Source organism: Argopecten irradians, chromosome 4, assembly GCF_041381155.1.
Source record: "Argopecten irradians isolate NY chromosome 4, Ai_NY, whole genome shotgun sequence".
NCBI classification, from domain to species: domain Eukaryota; kingdom Metazoa; phylum Mollusca; class Bivalvia; order Pectinida; family Pectinidae; genus Argopecten; species Argopecten irradians.
Genome location: NC_091137.1, coordinates 25,676,505 through 25,698,173, shown reverse-complemented (window position 1 = coordinate 25,698,173; position 21,669 = coordinate 25,676,505). Strand labels below are relative to the sequence as shown.

The 21,669-nt window shown below is 34.7% G+C and overlaps 1 protein-coding gene across 3 annotated transcripts in view; it reads left to right on the top strand.

Annotated features, from left to right (window-relative positions):
• LOC138321099 (macrophage mannose receptor 1-like) overlaps positions 1–21,576 on the top strand; it is a 43,572-nt gene extending 21,996 nt beyond the window's left edge. Inside the window, exons 17-45 of one of the 3 annotated variants that reach the window (XM_069264515.1) lie at positions 240–410; positions 1,267–1,383; positions 2,439–2,552; positions 2,971–3,018; positions 3,372–3,551; positions 4,017–4,174; positions 4,476–4,589; positions 4,913–5,034; positions 5,557–5,702; positions 5,981–6,186; positions 6,560–6,690; positions 7,183–7,235; positions 7,354–7,521; positions 7,818–7,862; positions 8,090–8,271; positions 8,542–8,606; positions 9,070–9,167; positions 9,480–9,623; positions 10,679–10,801; positions 11,385–11,554; positions 12,214–12,234; positions 12,623–12,646; positions 13,783–13,882; positions 14,475–14,713; positions 15,434–15,602; positions 18,622–18,909; positions 19,236–19,412; positions 19,921–20,178; positions 20,889–21,576. In XM_069264515.1, coding sequence (XP_069120616.1) covers positions 240–410; positions 1,267–1,383; positions 2,439–2,552; positions 2,971–3,018; positions 3,372–3,551; positions 4,017–4,174; positions 4,476–4,589; positions 4,913–5,034; positions 5,557–5,702; positions 5,981–6,186; positions 6,560–6,690; positions 7,183–7,235; positions 7,354–7,521; positions 7,818–7,862; positions 8,090–8,271; positions 8,542–8,606; positions 9,070–9,167; positions 9,480–9,623; positions 10,679–10,801; positions 11,385–11,554; positions 12,214–12,234; positions 12,623–12,646; positions 13,783–13,882; positions 14,475–14,713; positions 15,434–15,602; positions 18,622–18,909; positions 19,236–19,412; positions 19,921–20,178; positions 20,889–21,142 — 4,085 coding nt within the window. In that variant the 3' untranslated portion in view covers positions 21,143–21,576. The remainder of the gene's footprint in view (positions 1–239; positions 411–1,266; positions 1,384–2,438; positions 2,553–2,970; positions 3,019–3,371; positions 3,552–4,016; positions 4,175–4,475; positions 4,590–4,912; positions 5,035–5,556; positions 5,703–5,980; positions 6,187–6,559; positions 6,691–7,182; positions 7,236–7,353; positions 7,522–7,817; positions 7,863–8,089; positions 8,272–8,541; positions 8,607–9,069; positions 9,168–9,479; positions 9,624–10,678; positions 10,802–11,384; positions 11,555–12,213; positions 12,235–12,622; positions 12,647–13,782; positions 13,883–14,474; positions 14,714–15,433; positions 15,603–18,621; positions 18,910–19,235; positions 19,413–19,920; positions 20,179–20,888) is intronic. The other 2 variants (XM_069264516.1, XM_069264517.1) reach the window with 2 other exon arrangements.
• Positions 21,577–21,669: the final 93 nt, after the last annotated feature.

Sequence of the window (21,669 nt, the reverse complement as noted above, 5' to 3'; positions counted from 1 at the left end):
CTTAGTTTGGCGCTTGGTGATGAGCAATTTTTGTGAAAGTTTATTTTGAATAATAGATACGAGTTTAAGGATGATTTCGAACATTCGCAATATTTGCTGCAATATAGATACTTGTAAAAAAATGACGCAATAATGTTTCAGCACAAACTTCCCTGAGCATAATGTGCTGAATTACTATCACCGCTAAAATATCTACATTTAGGAATGTAATACCAGTGAGTTTTTATCAACTTTTTCAGTACCCTACAGTGTAAACTGTGGTCTATTGTGGGAGGCAGATCCTAACTCTAACAATTGCTATCAGTTCCAAGACCAACAGTTAGATTGGAACGACGCCAGAACGACCTGCAGACACCAGGGTGGAGATCTTCTGAGTATCGAGTCCAGAGAGGAACAGTTTTACATCGCAGGTAATTCGTCATCTAATGATGTTTTACTGACAACGGTTAATGAGGTGACGACTTGAGGGTCAATAATATCTAATGTATAACTGCATACAAATTTAACTATACACGGTTTAAGTAAAGGCAAAACGAAAGTAAAAAAAATCAAAACACTTTTTTAAACATTACATTTTCAAGGCGTACAATTTAAGAATTATGTAATAAACGTTGTACTTATTGCAGTATATACATTTGTACTATCAGTGCTTGTCAATATTTTACTCTTTAGTCTTACGTTGATATCCACTTTGTGATATACATGTAGATATATTTTTCTCGTTTGTTTCATGTTAGGGATACTGTATAGTTGTTCATATTCGCGGGGGTAATTTTTTCTAAATTCGCGGATTCCACCAAAGTGGCGAAATTTAATACCTCGCGGAAATTTTCAAAAGTCATGGAATTCCATAGCACATACTGTCACATAAATGCTTCATAGACAATTCGCGAAAATAAGTCCATCCGATATGTTTCAAACTCCACAGTACCTGCTACCGACGTATATGTACATTGTACTACAAAGAAATCACTTCCAAAAGTGCGTTTCGGTTTTGGTATCCTATTACATATTTTCACATATTTTAATTGTTTTCATTAAATATCCGCGAACATGTTTCACGCAACATTTCAGCAATTGACATAAGACCACATGTATTATACAATATGATCACACAACCTGAACATAATCATCCGTGATCAATGTAAAAACTGAAAACGAATCATGTGGTAATGCCAACGTTTACAGTGCTACCTATAAACTGTGATGTTTTTCACTCTTCTCAAAGAATGTCAAGTGTTTCTAAATAACATTTTACTCTTCCAGCTCGTATTCAGACGATGTCATCAATTGCGATGTGGATAGGTGCGAATGACCGAGGGTCAGAAGGTGGCTGGACATGGACTGACCGCTCGCCGTTTGCATACCTAAACTGGCAGTCTGGTGCGTACATTTAGTTGTTGACATGATAAAATGGCGAATGAGCACTCACAAACGCATATAATAAATTTCGAAACTCATTTAATAAAAAATAAATAGCCCGAATTCTTAATGATGATGAAAACTATCTTACATTCATTTTTTTTTAAATAAATTATTTATAAAAAAAATGGTTACAATTAACTTTAGATGAATTGAAATTACGTACGCTGAAATACCGACTTAATGTAAAAAACGAAAATGAACGGAGAAGACCTATGCCAGATGTTTAGACCTATGCCAGATTTTCAGACCTTTGCCAGACATTCAGACTTACGCCAGATTTTCAGACATGTGCCAGATTTTCAGACATATGCCAGACTTTCAGACCTATGCAAAATTTTCAGACCTAAGCCATATTTTCAGACCTATTGCAGATTTTCAGATCTATACCAGACTTACAGACCTATGCCAGATTTTAAGACCATTTTTCAGACATATGCCAGACTTTCATATCTATGCAAAATTTCAGACCTATGCCATATTTGCAGACCTATTGCAGGTTTTCAGACCTATGCCAGACTTTCAGACCTATGCCAGATTTTCAGACCTATGCCAGAGTTTCAGACCTATGACAGACTTTTAGACCTATGCCAGATTTTCAATCCTATGAGACCTATGCCAGACTTTCAGACCTATGCCAGATTTCAGACCTATGCCAGAGTTTCAGACCTATGCCAGACTTTCAGACCAATGCCAGATTTTCAGACCTATGCCAGACTTTCAGACCTATGCCCGATTTTCAGACCTATGCCAGACTTTCAAACTCATGTCAGATTTTCAGACCTATGCCAGACTTTCAGACCTATGCCAGAATTTTAGACATATGCCAGAGTTTCCGACATATGCCAGAGTTCCCGACTTATGCCAGATTTTCAGACCTATGCTAGAGTTTCAGACCTATGCCAGATTCTCAGACCTATGCCAGAGTTTCAGACCTATGCCAAATTTCCCCATAAGATAATGTATTGGATATATACAATTTTACATTGTTGGTCATCCTTATCTGTTTATGGTAGGAGAACCGAATGATCTCCACCATAACGAAGACTGCGGTGCCATATTTACACAGAAAGGAACATGGGCTGATTATTCATGCATACAAAGAAACGGATATATCTGTAAAAAGCAAGGTAAGATATGACATATACTGTATTATCTCACTGTTGCATATTTTACCGAATACTTCAGACACTAAATACAACTAAAATGTCTATATTATGATGTTTAGCGCCAAATCATAGAATGGTCTATTCAAATGGCATTTCGTCCATTGGACGAAGTAAGTCTTTCTGTCTGTATCTCCGTACCCAATTCATGCTATAGCTACATATTATCTCACATAGTATTAGAGGTATTGTTAAAACTTTACATGTAGTTTGCTGTTATACATTTTACACTACGATAAAATTTCAAATATGTTACATCAATATTTATAATTGAATTAAGTTCTGCGTTCTTGTAAAAATAAAAACATCTTCTAGCTTAATTAACAGTAATATTTAAAAGTGAAATCAGTTTCTAAAAGACTTTCTTCATTATTGCTCACAGGGAGGGCCCATACAACTGTCAAACCATCAACGACTATGCGGGTACCAGGTAAGGATAAAATGGAGGAGAATTGAAAAAAATCACATGAAAATTATAATTTGTCCCAGTGCTGGTATCAATGCATTAATAGCTATATAGTAAGAACCAACGAATTCATCAATCGATATTTATCACAACACATTGTCTTTTTATTTTATTTTTAATAGAACTTGTTAAATATGTAGGCGTATACATCTTGTTACTAGCCGGAAGATACTACTACTGTCCGAACTATGCCTATTTTTATCCTGTTACGAGCCGGAATGATGCTCGGCTGTCCGAACTATGCCTATGTTAATCTTGTTACGCGCAGGAATAATACTTGGCTGTCCTAACTTTGCCTATGTATATCTTGTTACAAGCCGGAATGATGCTTGGTTGTCCGAACTACTGGAAACCTCACGGATCGTCCTGTTACCAGTTTGTCTCCAAAAGTATTACATGGGACCAAGGTCGCACTTTGTGTCGGTCCAGAGGAGGATATCTGGCCACTATAGCCAGCCAAGCCGACCAGAACTTTTTTGTCAGTCAGCTGCCAGTCAGTAAGTTCGTGAAATAGCATTTTGATTAGAAAACAAATACAGCCAGGATGAGTTCTAAGGAATGAAGGTAAAACGGATAAAATATATCCGGCGAAAACTTCCATACTCTTTAACAAAAATATTGTCTTTGCTTACCTTTTTATGACAATTCAATTGCATATCATTAAATAGTCTCAGCCTAAATATCAAATGATATCAAAAACAACTTTAAGCAATTTTGATTGACATCTTACAATTGCAGACTAATGTATCATAGATGTAACCGTCTTGAACTTATTTTGCATTAGCCAGTTCAAACAGTTTACAATATTATCTTACAATTTGGTAAAATAATAAAGTCAAAATTCAAGATAGATTTTGTCAGGAAGAACGTTTTCATGAATATGGGACCAGGTGTATGATGTAATTATGACATATTTAATTTTTTTTTTACATTTTGGTAGAACTTTGAATTTGTTTTCGAAGATCATACTGGAGGGTACTGGATAGGACTGAACGACAAACTAGTACAGAATGACTTTCAGTGGTCTGACGGGAGTAAAGTAACATACACCGCTTGGGCACCAAGGGAGCCAAACAACTTCTACGGTCATAGGGAAGACTGTGTGCTCATGTATTTGAAAGTAAGTTTTTTTTCTGTTGTATCATTAAGTTCAACTTCGAAAAAGTAACCAGAAATGTAAACCAAGCACTTAATTAATTTAAAAATATGAATCGTGAAAACGACAGAATATTGATTTGAATCTTCTTGTTTTAATTTCATATTTATGTATATGTATACATAATACTAAATGAATTGATGTGTATTATCCCAAGGCAGCTAACACAAAAATCAAACTGTCAGTATTATTGACAATTATACTAATATATGTGTTTATTTAACAGTTACATAGGCCTGTTGTTAACATATGTATTTATATTTAGGGTGGTAAGTGGAATGACGGTACTTGCGATCATCCCCAACAGGGTGTTATCTGTAGACGACCAAAACAGGTGGTGTCCAAAACCCAAAGTCCACAGACTGTAGGGTGTACATTGGTAAGGACAATAATGGTTAAGTGTAGTTGTAGTTCTGCAATATAATTCACTTATTGATCGGTAGATTGAATATGATTTTGGGATAAAATATGTACAACAGCAAACATTTTTACAATTTTCGCATTACCATATGATACCTGATGATACTGGTATGGTTACGAGATACTTTCAATTAAGTTTACATTGCTTACTAGTTTACATTTGTATTACAATTTCGTTTTTTATAGATATTCTGTATGTATGACTTGCACTTTTGTGTGTAATATTGTGTGGTGATTGACATTTGTGCTTACTTGTAATTACCATGTCCCCTCCTTTCACAGCCTGCTGTAGGTTACGTAGCCTCATGCTATTTTTATGTCACTGGTGCCCTAAAAACTTGGTCTGACGCTAATGCCGATTGTGGTCGTCGTTTTAACGGAACACTAGCCACCGTCAACGACAGGTATTAAAAACCTCATTCACATATGGTCTTATCACATCTTTTTAGGTCCTAGGACATATGATGGTACATTTTCATCTGATGCCATTTGTGATGTAAATTGCAATTGTAAAGCATTTGATATTGTCTAATAACTATACAAGTTGTATACACTTTGGTGGTATTCTATACAACTCGATAGTTTTGCTCTTGATATTAATATTATTACCATAATAATAAGAAGAAGAAGAAAAAATGAGAAGGTGTAACATTTTCATATAAAATCCTTTGTTCTTTTTGTATTTTTTCTCTATTTGTTAACATTTCGAAGGCTGATAATAAGGTCACAACCTTGACAAAATTGAAAATTAATACAACATTTGTAAACAAAATGTTTGGTCCGCTGCCATAAATGAAAATTAGGCATTAAGGAAACCTCAAAGAACGCACTTATCATCTTAGATCCTAGACACAGTTTGATTTAACACTATGTCATACCAGTATTTCATTATAGTCAATACATGTTCTTTTGTCTTACGTCCCTAGGTATACTCAGGCTTTTGTTGCTAACTACCTTAATTACAAGGGCGACATGTTCTGGATAGGAATGTCTGACACAGTTACACCTGGAACGTACCTGTGGAAGGATGGAACGGAAGTGGAATTCACGTTCTGGGGAAGCGCACATACAGGTAACATATACCCATAATAAAGCATTGTATTCAAACAATAGCATTATAGATAAATCAGGGTGTTCATAATTTATCTGGCAACTCTCAGCTTAATGTCCAGTTTTCTAATTAGCATTCTTTGTTTTTCTTTTATGATTTTGTTTTTCAATTTACATTGTAATTTTTTCTGATATATTGATATATCATATGTTAACGTTTATAACAAACACTGCAGGTTTTGAAGCATAATTTTCGATATTTGAAAAAGTCATTTTATCAAAGAATAACTTAATCTGTAGGAAGAGAGAGGAGCACATGCGTTGCCCTTACAACGGCACTTCCGATCGGGTTATGGGAAAACAAAAACTGTACAGATAAACATCACTACGTGTGTCAGTATCCAAGGAAAGGCTTCACCACTCCTCCTCCAACCACTACCAAACAACCCATCATGTGTCCACAGGGCTGGTCTGGCCCGAATTCACACAGCTACATGTGCTATAAGGTAACGCCCTTCTTAAAAACGTATTCGAAATGGACTAAGATTCCGTAAGCAACGTCAATTTCGCTCAATACAAGAATAAAATCGTTATAGTTGTACGATGAAATTAACTTTTGTACGATGATCGCTTAACAATGATTATATGAAAAATGTGTGTTTCAAAATGTGATTTAATGTACCTGTCATAATATAATTGATGTGTCTTGAGTGTTACCATTGTGTTATAGCATTTGTTCGTTAACACAAATACATGTATATATATGATATACGGTACCTTCCTAATACATTGGCTGTAATGTGAAAAAATTATGCTCAATACTCCCAACACCAATATGTTAAGAATAAAAATATTTGAATATCAATGAAACTTTTAAAGGTGTATTACAACGACAACGTTCTTGGAAAGATGACCTGGACTGAATCACGTGATTATTGCCGTGGTTTGGGAGGTGACCTTATCAGTATACATCGACAGGCACAGAATGCCTTTGTAGGCACTCTACTGAGGTAAGGAACCTTGGCAGGATAAATGCACTTTACTTTGTGATTTCACATGGACCTGATGTTGCGTTTTAACACATAACGAACCTTTCACGACGCTTAAATTTCGCGATAGGCTTCGCTTAAACTTTATTTTACTCATGTCTTCTGCGCAAATTTCGCGATTCCGTATCGCATTCGAAAATAAGTTGGTTTACAGAATATTGTCTTGAGGTAAAATGTTCCAAGGTCCTATGTACCTTAGGCTGGGCAGTATGGTATGGGTTATGGTGCTGCCTTGTCAGTATACACACACTAGATGAAACTAACTACCAGCTCTCACTGATGCGTTGTAAGGAGTAACTTCATTATGTTGAGAGAAGCATGAACTAACTTGTTTTAAGGTTATAAAGTACCACGTTGTTTTAAGATTTGAATATATTATGTTAGTAATAATTGTTTTACAGACATTGTTGTCTTAGCTAAAATGCTTTTTACAAATATGTCTTAATATTGCAGTCAGAAAACCGGAACGTTTTGGATTGGTTTAAATGATCGAGACCAGGAAGCAGGTAAGTTTGTGTGAGGTTTTATAAAAACACAAATGAATCTGTCAAAACTTCAACCTAATCCTAATTACATTACTGGAGAGTACAAAGAAATATCCGCCACATTGTTCTCTATTCCAAGGTTACGTGTGGACGGATGGGAGGGGGACTGACTATACCAACTGGAACCCTAATGAACCTAACGACTATAACGGTAATGAAGACTGTACACAGATTTTTGCCGGAACCTTGGGATGGAATGATAACAACTGTTACACCACGACTAACTGGATATGTGAAATCAGGAGAGGTAGGTTTTTGTGTAAATTGAGCCTAATCTTATTCACGGCTATAACTGTGCACGATATATATGTACGTCAAGATTTTCTTCTTTTTTTGTGTTTGTTTTTTGTTTTGTTGGTTTTTTTTCTTCATTTATTTGTAAATGTGTTAGCTAAAGTATGTAGCTAAAGATCCTTGCTGAAGCTGGATATTCTTTTCGGCTAGTGCGTGTTATGTATTCCGTATAACAAAGTAAATAAGACAAATAGTGCGTTACCGAGTTTATCAACAAAGATTTACATTATAGCAACTTACTGATTCCAGGTAAAACGCCGTTGACAACAATTGCGCCGCCTACCGGAGTTACATGTAAGTATTCCTACCATTATTTTACCGTCGCTATTGATATGTTATAATTGATATAAAATATGCCTCTTGATATAATCTATATCAGTGTTTTGAAAATACGACAATAATCCAAATTATAAAACATTAAATTTTTTATAACATGTATGGTTGCTGACTGAAGATATCTCTCAATAATCTGTTTTTAGTGTTGTTAAAGTTGATCATGAATTTCCTTATCATTTATGCAGCAAGTTTGTGTGGATCAGACCCAGGGTGGTCACTTTACAATGGGTCGTGTTATATGTCCAGTCCTTCGTCCGGAGACTCCGCCCTAGTGGACTGGTATGATGCCGGACAGTACTGTATGGGCCAAGGTGCTACATTGGCCAGTATACATACACTGGACGAAAACAACTACGTCCTATCATTGGTGAGTGGAAGGGTTAATAATGAACGCTCTGTAAATTTGAAGACATTCCCAGGGGATTTGGTTTTAAGGGAATTTCTATTCTAAACGGTGACAAGCGTAATACAGTCTAGCGAAAATCTATGTATTAACATTCGCACAATTTAACTAAAATCGTGATATATTAGCCCCAAATATAATAAATAAAATTGATATGCTATAGGTTGGATGATATAAGTAATACCGAGTATTATATCATTGAATACAAAAAAGTGTAATGTGGTTACATCACAGATATCGAAGGCGTCTTTGACTAGCGTTTGGATAGGTTACAACGAGCTGGGAGCTACCACATACACGTAAGTTTAATATTTGGAATTATAGAATGTAAACTTGTGTTTTTGGTCTTTAGTTTCATCTTATTTGCAATTTTGACAAGCAATGACATTTTATCAATATTATTTTTTTCTGTTCTTTTTCTTTCCGTAGTGTTTCGCTAGGTATTTGTATTTAGTTTGAGAGGCCTATTAGAGTTGACAAAAACCATTATTTTATGGAACTACCCAACTGGCAAATGATGCTAAATTCATCTCATTATTGTTAAATAAATACTCATTTATGCTAGACTAGTATAGGTTGATATAAAAAAAATTTCAAGTCAAAACTTTCTGACCCACTCTAACCATCCTCAGGCAGTTATGTATATATTTTGTCATATTGTTTTAATATCGTCTGTCAATTAGGGATTCAATGTAAGCATACAAACTTATCAATGGAATATAATCTGTAATATCAAAATGTAAGACACAATTATTTTATCAGATGGTCAGATGGTTCTCTAGTGGATTTTGACTTTTGGGGTAATGGCGAACCAAACAATGCGTTCGGTGCTGAAATGTGTGTGTCGGTGTCCGTGTACGGTAAGCATTGCTCACAGAATTGTAACTTCACTCAATTTGTTACATACCTTAATTAAGTGTATAACTTTTTGCAATGATGTATCGGTACGCAACTGCATATTACGAATTTATAACAGTATTTGTTTGATGGAAATATATTGTTAATCTTATATTTTTGTATTGCAGTATAGACATGAATTGACCGAGAAATCTTTAAGTAAAAATAATCCAAAATATCTGGACAAAAACAAAAAAGAATACCATCGCGAATGTAACAAAATTACAACCTAATATGATACATCGATCCAATCAATACGAGTCTGATATTAACAGGCGGGACGTGGAATGACGATAACTGTGGACAAGAGAAGGGATTTATCTGTAAGAAGAGTCTGTCTGGGTCAGGGCCGCCCACTGCACCAGCAGTACAGGTCATCAATGCCGGCTGTAACAATGGCTTTACTCCATTACTAAACAGTGAGTAGGAAAGTGTTGGTATCTTCGGCGGCATGTTTAATTGGGATAACACTATAAAAGGACATTTCCTCTATCACAAGAAGACACAACACGAATATTCCTCAGATTCCTAAAACACGCCTAACATACTACACATATGCAACTCTGCATTCATGGGAGACAGTCATTAAATTGGCCTGACTGTTAATAGGACGTTGATATAATCAATGTTATCATCTTTATCGGTTTCTTTGTCATTGATGACGTCATAATCTTCAACTTAATGCTGTAAATGTTTCGATTCGGTTAATTGTGATTTGACATTTATATAACGGACTTATCAATCTTAATTTGACTGCTGACTTGTATAAATCGTTATAAATCTTTAAAGTTAAAGGGTTATTTGATAATTGTTTTACAACATATGCAAAAGAGATGAAATGACTAACCCGGATTTTCGAACAAAGCCACCGACATTATCTGTTAATACAGTATCTTATAGTATGATATATAGAGGATATTCCTTGTTTCTTGATGAATACAAATTGTATTTCATCTCACGAGTTGAAATATTACTTGTATTCATCAAGAAACAAGGAATAATTTATTTAGTATTCATTAAGAAACAAGGAATAATCTATTTATTACATTTGTTTTCTCGCTTCTTTTCACAGTCACCATCACTACTAGTTCTGCAAAAGATTATTCCGCCATGATTTTTGCAGAGTTATTTGCCCTTGCGTGTTTTTTAGCATAACGTCATATTTTTAAAAAAAAATATGACGTCATATTTGCGCTCAAATTATTGACGAAACATTTTCCCTGCCAATGCTGCATACCGATTGGTCAAAAGCGAGTGAAAATTTACAAATTGTTCACCGTAAAACCTTATATTTCACTGCGTAAAATGTAATAAGATGTGATATAATATAATATAATATATTACTTATGTTAACACCTTCAGGTAATAAATGCTTTCCTCAAACCTTCAGGTAAAAAATGCTATATTTAAACCTTCAGGTATCAAATGCTATATTCAAACCTTCATAAAACCAATGCTTTTCTCAAACCTTCAGGTAACAAATGCTTCAAACTTGATGGTGTATCTTCGCCGGTAGATTGGCCAACTGCTTACAAGAACTGTCAGAAGTACGGCGCGGGATACGATATCGCTTCAATTAGCTCAGCAACAGAACAAGGTTAGTTCTACAGAATATTTATGTTATAGCTATTTGATAAAATTAAATAAAGCATTAATAATTTTACATGGAATTAGAACTTAATTTTGTTTGTCGCGACTGCCAATATGGTGGTGTATTGTTCTATATAATCGATCTTCAATAATTCCCCTTGTCCCAATTGAATTGAACGTTTAATTGTTTCGACGTTGGAACCGTATAATCTGTCAAAACCAGCCCATGTCTAATCCGGGTCTCTATTTATTCCAGCATAATTAAACAGTGTATTCCTTATTCATAGTAATTAAAACTTGTGTTATACAGAAACCTGCCATTATCGTTGAAATATGTTGGTCCTGGTTACATCCGGTTAAGACGGGTTATACTGTTATACATCTCATGTTACTCTTTACAATAGGTTGTGTATCAAAGTACCATTGTTGTTCTATACCAGTTGTATGGTAATGTGAACATTACGTCATTTTCTTGTAAGAGCAACCTCATGGATGATTCTGAAAGTCTTCATACCAACAAATAACCTCAAAATCAGCAACTACTAAATCGCTGATCATATTTTAGGAAAGGAAATAACTTTATTTTACAGCGTATTTGAACACACTCCTGAAAGGTCTAACAACCAATGTATGGATTGGTCTGAATAACAACCGTCACGATCATAAATTCATATGGCACGATAACTCGCACCTTACCTATACTAACTGGGCGGTCAACGAGCCTAATGGGCACAGCCAGAACCACTTCGGTACTACAACGGTAAGGTGGACTGTTTTCAGTTTATTGTTAGTAAGAGCAGTTCTCTGTTGTATTGCTTTAAATGAATTATTTTTGTTTTTGACTGTTTCGAGATTAAGCAGAAGGTTAATACCATAATCGCCTCATAAAAGGTTTGTTAGTTTCCTATTTGTTGTAAAATAGGTAATTATAAACAATGTATTATCTAAAGTTGGCAGGTAGGTAGTGAATGAAACATTTTAAACTAATTGCAACTGTTTGGCTTGAAAGTAATAATTTATTATTTATTTGAAAAAAAAAATCTTCGTTAAACAGTAGTTAGCCTAATTATATCTTGAAGAACTGGCCCATGTTGTTCAAATCGTCAGTTTTAATTGCGAATAATTTTATTTCGTATGCGTTACTATTAACCATTTGAATTATTGTTACTTTCGCAAAGACAATCTGGCTAATTTATCCCTTTTTTTCGTTTTAGCTGAAATAATATCCATTGTATAATTGCCTTAATACAATTGTTTGCGGTTTGAATTTCAGACCCATTCGCATGCTTTAAGGAAATTATTAATTACTGGTTTGCATTTCAGAAAGAAACTTGCATTATATTTAGCGATCTCGTATAAAATAAATCGGTTAAAATGATAAGCAGTAAATGTGTAAGTAAGTAAGCCACATTTTTGCAGCCATCAACACAGCATGGAACTGTACGTATATGAAAGCTGATGAAATCAATGTACATTGATAGTAAACTAATGACCCCTGGCATTGTCCGAAATTAGTATACGAATTTCTATATTATACATTTCAATTAAATTATTATTGCTGTTCGTTTAAACATATATGGATATTCATTATGATTGTGTTTTTTGTATTTGATTGTGTGTACGCCTCTTTCAGAATATTTAATTTCTAGTATAGATTGTTAGACTTTTATTCACACACACTTTCCTTGATCTCAATGTAAATATAATTGTCTTTCGTCAATATGATTTCTTCATATGAAATATTTACTCACAATTGCTTAACAAATATTTTGTATGCGAATGATAAACATCTTCGGTATTTTTATGTAAGATCGAAACATATTTACAGCCAGCAACAGATCAGCCAGAAACTGTACGTATATGATAGTTGATGAAATCGATGTACATTGATATCAAACTTAATATCAGTGGCTTTTTATCCGAGAAATCATAATTTCCGTTTGCTTTCATTCCACATCATTAAAATTCGAATTCATCTACATAACGCCATGCTTATCCTAAGCTATTAATCTCGAGTTTTGTGTCGAGGTAAGCTGTAAAATCGGTAAAACCATAGTGATCATGCAGATGATGAATTCTTGAAAAACACCTACATCTACATTCCATCCATGCTGACATAAAACTCATAAAACGCTTTATCATGCAAAGTAATACCAACCTCCTTCATCCGTACAAACTACCTTCTCTACGTAGCGTAACAGATTTTTGGCATGGAAAATTGTTATGAAAATATTTTCGAGATTATATGGGATAGAAACGTACGATAAGCAAAAAAAAAGACAAAACAATAGTAAATTTATTATCGTCAGTAATTTAACAGAAGTCCATGGCAGGTTACTTTTGTAGAAGTCACGAAAAGTCGTCAGTAGTTTAAAGATTTAGGAACAGCAATTAAAGACCGTGAGAAATCTTAGACAAAACATATATAAACTAAAGAACATACACAGTAACTATAAAATGTACATGTATATTGAAATCTGATATTTGCTGAATCATAGCTACCACGATAAAACATTTGTTGAGCCAAATATTGCCCATTTCCCTTCTGCTTCTCAGTTTTATCAAATATACTCAAGATGTACATAGTACCGTTTCATCCGTTCATCATTTAAATATAAAACCATTTAAACATTTGCAATCATCAAAAATCTAACTGGTCGTGAAAAACGACCTCTTGGTCTTAACAGGAAGACATAACATACAACATAGATAGCAAAACAAGAAGCATCAATACAATAAAGTTGACAAGATAACGGATAATTAGTCATATAATTCGATATTTAGAGTTATCCTTTATATTTTCTGTTTATCTTCATCAATTAAATCTCTTAACACAATGAAAACACATATAAGTTTGCAATACCTTGAAACAATGTATATGTTTAGTACACTGTACTTATTAATTCCATAGTGGAAACCAAACAATTGAATACCTGATAATTAATAATAATCTTCATCAATTCAACATTAGAATATTTTCCCCTGTAGGAGGACTGTGTGGAGGTGTACACATCAACCTCTAAAGTAGGGAAGTGGAATGACAAGCGATGCAGTAGCACCAGAGCTTACCTTTGTGAAGGAATGAGAGGTAATGTAGAATATATTACTTCATTTAAAGTCCTTTTCTGTTTTCTAGAAGGTATCATTATCTTAATTGGCATGGTATATGGCAACTTGTGAACATACTTATGTAACACTGTTATATCGTATCCGCAAATTTAGACAAAAACTTATGGCATACAATGGTCAGTACTTACTGCCAAAACGAAGTTGATTTTCTTTACATTTTAGGATATTTTCAAACGTTGAGCAATATCATGTCCTAAAATAATAGATATTAGAGATTGATATGACTGAATTATCAAACCTCTGATTTGAGAAATCTAGCAGTTTTGCGTTGACGACAAAGAAAGTGTTACTTTAGGTGATGTATGATAATATGATATATTATATAATATATATATATATGTGTGTGTGTGTATTTTATTTCATCTGTTTTGTGAACTATGTATCTCTTTATAAATAGCATCATAAATTCACATCCAGACTACGTGTGAAAGAACATCATGAAGTCAAACATTAAGAAGTTTTACCAACAATACTAAATTTACTAGTAAACCTAGGATATCACTTGTTTCTAATTGACTCTATTACATATTAGCATGTTCTTCCGTTTCCAGTAAATCACGTGCCTTTACCAAGCACACAGGGCACGTGCAGGAGTGGCTACACATCCTATGGCACCAGCTGTTACAAGGTTGTCACCTCCTCCCCCGCGACATGGACTAATGCTAACACGGCCTGTACCAACGATAATGCCGCCCTCGTCAACATCAATGACATATATGAGGATTCCTATGTGTACTCCCTGCTCGGTAATACACCATACTGGATCGGACTCTCGGACACTCTCTCAACGGTACGCATCAATCTTTTATATTTGTCCTCTACCAATGAATGCAGAGGTGTCTCATGTTTGTTTGATTGATTAATTAGCATCCTAGTAACAGCTAGGGTCATGTAAAGGCGGTCTTCCATGTACATATGTATGCGATATGCAACGTGTATGAAGTGTGCAGTGCGTGTTTTCAGAGACTGTGATATATTGTTAGATACAGTATTACTTTCCGTTTGTCTATCCGGATGTTGGTTTCCAGACGATACATTGAGAATGGATTGATTGATCATTCAATAGTGATGGAGTAACACATCTTGGGATATAATTTTAGGTCAAAAGGTCAATAACAAAGGTCACTGTCACTAAAAATATATTAATGCCAGTGTGTTAGTATTTCTTCAATAATACTTTTATAATAAATGTATTATCCGAGTTTATTATAGATGAGGTTATTCCAATTTTAACTGTTTTCGTAATGGTATATACGATGCCACTTTTTTTCTTTTTGTCCATTTTAGAGAAAAGTTTTAAATATATTTAGAGAAAATGTTTAAATATGTACACATTAATTGTAGATTAGTTAAATACACTGGGAAACACTGTATTTCACAACCATCTGACTTATTTGAAAGATACAGAAAGTTGTGTATTATTTTCAGAGCATTGTATTCGATATATGAACGATATTCCTCAATTTGGAATTTGTTTCGATATATAAAATCCAGTTTTCTTTCTTCACAGTCTTTTGACACATATTCCTGGACAAAGAACTGGCCCGTATACTACACCAACTGGGGGTCTGGCGAACCTACCCGAGGGGCTGGGGAGGGCTGCGTTTCTGTGATGGGCGGAATGTGGAACGATACGTTATGTACAGCTTCTATGGCATATGTTTGTGAAATCAACTCAGGTAATGAATGTTAATTGTTAGCTAATGTTTTACCGTCCACGCACAGATCATGGGACATAAATTACTGGTTATTTATCAAACCAAATGAACATTTTTCCTAATTATCAGGACATATTAAAAGCAACGCAAACGATATTAAATTTGGTTTCTACCATTGCGTTACAATTTGTTTTGATAATTTGTAATAAAAGAAAACATTTTGATTTGGCCAAAAACTTTATGGCCTTAGGATTGCAAAGCAAGCATTTCCATAGCATGATATACGATTCCTATATCAACATATCACATTCATGTGCACATGCACTGGTTATTTAAACTCATTATCATTCTGTCATAACATTTTCGCCATTCATATAAAAAGACTTCAATTTTCTATCTTGAATGTTTTTTTATCAAAATGATTTCGCTGATCTTCTTATCATACCCAATTTACCTGCCTATTATCTTAAATTATTACATTTTCTACTCAGTCTACGCTTATTTCTTAATTTAAATATAAACCTGATGGTTTATTTTTCTTCAAAATTGAACAGTGCCTTCACATTGTGTTTGAATTTACAGTTAAATACGTACCCAGTAAGTATTGGTTGTTCGCTGTTGGTTTAATAAACGGTGAAGCGGTATGTCGTTAACTCGGACACATGACAATTGAAATTCGTTGTTAATACAGGTGTATCAATTCTCGAATGTTTTCTGATCAATCTGATTAAAATACAGATCCTTATTATCACTACGTTGATAAGAGGATCTGACAACACCCCATTAGGGGTCACGTTCTGGTGACCTTTGTAAAGGACAAATCAAATCGCTGCTTCAAGAATGTTGACTGGGGACGAAATATGTTGAAATAGCTGCCACATTTTTTTCCATTCCTTTATAAAGTCATCTCGCCCAAAGAGCACAACAAAGCTAAATGTTCATGTATACTTGGACGATATGGAGGTATCAATTGACATAACAATGTGTAGATATGCATTTGATCTGAAGTACACATGGTAAAAAGGTCATCCGAACATGGCCCCTAATGGGATGTTGTCAGATCCTCTATTGAACGTAGTGGTTATAAGGATCTGTATTTTAATCAGATTGTTTTCTGATACACGTATCCATCATCTCAAAGACCAAAATGTAACAAAAAAGAGAACGAACCTGAGTAATGTCCTAATTCACAATATTCCGCTGAAATAATTGGTGTTGGGTCTGTCTGTAGTTGTTTATCCTCAGTTCCAGGTACAAATCACACTGTCGCTCAATAACCCTTGTGAACATACCGGATAGGCCTCATTTTTTGCACTAATAATGTATCATTTATCTTACTAATTTGATTGGTCCCGCCATAGGTTAAGACTGTTATCTTGACAAATTGAAGTTAATGATTGAAACACGTGCATACTTCGAATATCCTATGATTTCATATTACAGTCTGTACTTAAGTCTAGGTTATACGACGAGGACTATTTGAGGTTTATTCCGTTTTCAAACATACCCGGTATGTAATGCAAACACTGGTTCCTAAGATGTTCTGAGAGTATATACTAAGGGTGTTATCAATAGACAGCTCATCAGCTATTCAAACGTGACCACAAACAATATGCTTTGATTTGATAGTGTATCGATATCATATACATGGTACATTGTACATATTAGTGTTTCATTAAAAGACCTACATGCATGCACTTTTTCATTGGCATGCGTGGTATATGTTTCTAGGGAGTAAATGGGTGACAGTGAAATTTGCACCTGGAAGAGAGTGTGGTTGTTGTGAGACCTAGAAGTATTTTGGAATGAATACATGCTTCCAATTATGTGCTTACAACCAAAATGTGGTTTACCTACATAGTATACATACAGATATACTGTCATGCCGAAATTTTGGAAATACGTTTTTGCTCAATTGAAGTATTTTGTTAAATATCACGGTTCATCCTTATTTGCGAACGGGCCTAATTCATTTGTTTTGTTAATTAATAAAGTAATATTCATATTATTCATATCATGATTTCATTTGATCGATCACAATCATCATTATCATATGACACTTCAGACGTATCATTGTACTTTTCCATTACATCATGGCACATTTAAATGTTTTCAACACGTTGTCCCTTGTTTGGTCTCATCAAAACCTCATATTAATACATTTTGCACTATCATCCTACACTATATTCCGTCTGTATAAATGTCACCTTAACATGTTGGTTTACTGTACCTCGTCGCTCACCTCATTGCTCACTTCATCGCTCTACTATAAAGTATAAACTGCCAACGAGCAAAGTTAAACATCAGTGAATTTTTGCGCTGATAATATTTATTAATAAAGGTTTGCAAATTTTTTGTAGATAAATAAAATTTTGAATTCGATGAGACGTCTTTGAATGTATACCATACGCACATCTATAGTTTAGAAGCATAATAAATTAATAATGATTATTTTTTTACCAAAGAAATCCGTCAGCATTTTAACTTTTCATCAAATATTCTAACCGTTTGAACCATACGTTTGAAATTGGCTGAACCCTATATTATTGATTTGCCAATTTTTCAACTGTGCGTTTTATTATATCATTGGTAGCTACCCTATGAACATGTGATATCAATATTCAGTTTAATTGATATAAAACTACAGTGACAAATTGTGGGAAAGAAAAGGCAAGATAAGACAAATTGTCACTCATACAACATAAAAGATTTCGAATTCCAATATGCTGTCATCATTGTCATTAATTCTCAGATAATATTAAATTTAAATGGTTAGTAATATCCATTCACCTAATATCTAAATTCATTATTAAGCTGAATTGTATTACCAAAACTGTCATCGAGATTTATCGTTGAATTCCACGTACACATGCTGCTTATATGGTTGTGTTACTCTTTATTGGTAAGTAACCTGCCATTGATCATTACGTATATATGTCTATACTCGAGTAATACAAAATTTATCTATTTCTTGTTATTAAGTCCACCTGTGTAGCAGAGGTGAGATCTATAATAAAATTACACCATGTTTATTTTCCAGCTACTCCTCCCCCAGTGACCCCGCCCCCTGCAGGTCATTGTGCTGATCCGTCCTACCTCCGGAGTGGTGATTTCTGTTACTATATAGAAGCCTTTCACGCTGTATCGTGGCCAGAGGCCCGATACTATTGTCAAAAACGTGGTATGCAACTGACCAGTATTCACTCCGGTGCCGAGCAGAGCTTTCTGTATCAAACGGCCAGTAACATGAAACCCATGGCCAACGATACAGCGGCAGTGTCGGCAGGACTACAGAACGTGTGGATAGGGATGAATAAGGGACTCTCTGGTAAGTAAAAAAAATATAAAACGTATCCTCATGATAAAAGTATTTCTATTATGTGAATCACACCTTCAAAAACGACAGAGACTAGAAAAAGTAAAAATAAAATGTGTTTGTTTCGACAATGACATCCTGTATGGGATTACTAAATGTTACATTACGAAAAGTTAAGTGGCAAATAAACTTTGAAGTAGATACTACCTGATCAGTGTCATAAGATTGCACCATGATAAAAAAGAAAAGAAAAAGTGAAATGAAATATTATCAGTCAATCAGAAGAAGTACGGGACGTCCCGTGTCCAAAACTGCTCGTAATACTCTTTTATTTACAGATGGATTCACCTGGACTGACATGACAGCCGTGAGTTTCGAAGCCTGGGCGCCTGGAGAACCATCAGATGCTAAGGGAAGTAATAATGAGGAATGTGTGGAAATGTACCAGTCGAACGGTGAATGGAATGATAACAACTGCTTCAACACCAAGGGATACATATGTAAAGCACGTGCTTGTAAGTTTTGATGTTTTACATCACTGTTATTCATAAGAAAAAAAGAATAGCAGGAATGATACATGAGGAGGTTTAAAATTGTGGTACCTCTTTAGTTTGAAATTGTTTGCGGTAAAAATGTTCACAGCAATGTATAGTTTAGTCACAATAAGAACGATATAAGTATCTAGCGTGCAAATATCAATTCAACAAAATACTGTACTTTTGTACCAAAAAATCTGTATGACGCACTACTACTTCGAAGCACGTCTTTTTTAAAAAGTCATTCTAGCTTGTGTTCTGTTCCATATCAAGTGTTAGTGAGCATACAATGTTTGTAGGGGGTCTATAACATCCTATCAGGAACAGAATGATTAAAACAAGAAAGGCGCTTTCTAGTTTGTACTATGTTTCATAGCTGTTAATTGCCCTACAAAGATGAAAAGGTAGCATTCATAATTTGTTAATAAGTCCCTCTTAACGGCATCCTAAAAACATCAAATATATGTCTACTTTCTATTTTTTCTAGTAATGCTAGCGGCTGCCCCTACACCACCTCCATATACACCAGCTCCCGATACACCAGCTCCATATACACCAGCTCCCGATACACCACCTCCCTATACACCAGCTCCCTATACACCACCTCCCTATACACCAGCTCCAGTAACACCAAGACCAGGAACACCAAGACCAGGAACACCCAAACCAGCGACTCAGCCGTCATTTGTGACGTTCAAACCCATAAATGGCCACTCACAACAACAAAGATCAGCACCCAAGACAGGTAGGATATGTAATTAAACTATTTCTAATGTAAGTTACGTCTATTCAATTTGTTTCAATGGCAATATGTTGGTGATTTCATTTTTGCTTAAATTTGTAAATTATTCTATTTTATATGGATTGGGACAACGATTTTAGTTTCATACATAAATTGTCATAATTTTAATGGCGTGATTGGTATCAAATGTCCAAGTTATGAAATGATATATGTAATTATATACTAGTTCAGATAACACCGTTGTCAAAAGGTAATATAACTACTTATTTGGCGGATGTATTCGTTGTAATGCAACTGTAAAATGCTACTGTTCTAAATAGAATATTCAACTTTTAGATTGTCAACTGTTTTACATACCTCTATCGCAGATATTGTTATCTAAATCTTTTTTTCCAAATACTAGTCCTGCAGAGGGAGAATATATATATAAACTTCAAACAGTATAAATGTCTCTTCCACAAATTTTCGTCCACCTGTCCATCTTCAGGTACAAAAGTACTTCAAGAAACAAAAGAAAAGCTAGGTGAAATCCATCTTGATTTCAAAAGGTTCAAGATGGATTTCACCTAGCTTTTCTTGTGATACTATGTACCTGTAGATAGACAAGAGGCCGAAAATTAGTGAAAGAGACATAAATCTTATTTAATTATCTAAAACTCATACTTCCAAATTGAATATTCTACGTTTTACTCTAATGCTGTATTTTCCTTCAGAGAGCAATGGTATATCGGGTGGTGCTGTGGCAGGAATAATCCTGGGTGTAATTGTTGTCCTGGGGGTAGCTGCTGTCGCCGCCATCTTTATAAAACGTCGTAATGGCGGCGGTTTCGTTAAGGGCAGAAATGAGAGTGAAAATCTAGGTTTTGACAACGCTTTATATACCAAATCCGAACAGTCTGTACATATAGACCCAACGAAGACTAATGGTTTTTCGTCTGGACTCCCCGGTGATGAGGAGGACGCGTAAGATGAACCACGTGACGATGACGTCTCATGTTGTTCCGATATTGCATAACGTTTTGCCATTGCTGGCTAGAAGAAATATAACATTAAGTCTGCATTTGGTATTTGATAATAACGATAACATCCCGCAACAGTGGTATTATGGCAAGTCATCTTAACGCCTCTAGGAGGTCAGACAGCTGTTATTTGAGGAAAAAATGACAAAAACATTTTCTAAGAGAACTGCATCTTTGTCTTGATCAAATCATGGCATTTGTGTATCGTTTTGATATTGACATTTGCAGCTTTTAATTCCATGTGTACATTGTGTCAGTATCATTTGTTGTGTTATTTGTGTTGTGTTTGTCCTATTTATACAGATGTATGGTTCGTGAACGTCAATTATATATAAATATTTACAATATATCCATGACAATTAAACTGTCTAAATACACGTAATCCTGGTTTATTCTTTGATTTTTTTTCTCTTGATTTTAAATGATTTCTCCTAGCAAATTACATCTAGCAACATTCTGAAACATTCTTCTGGTT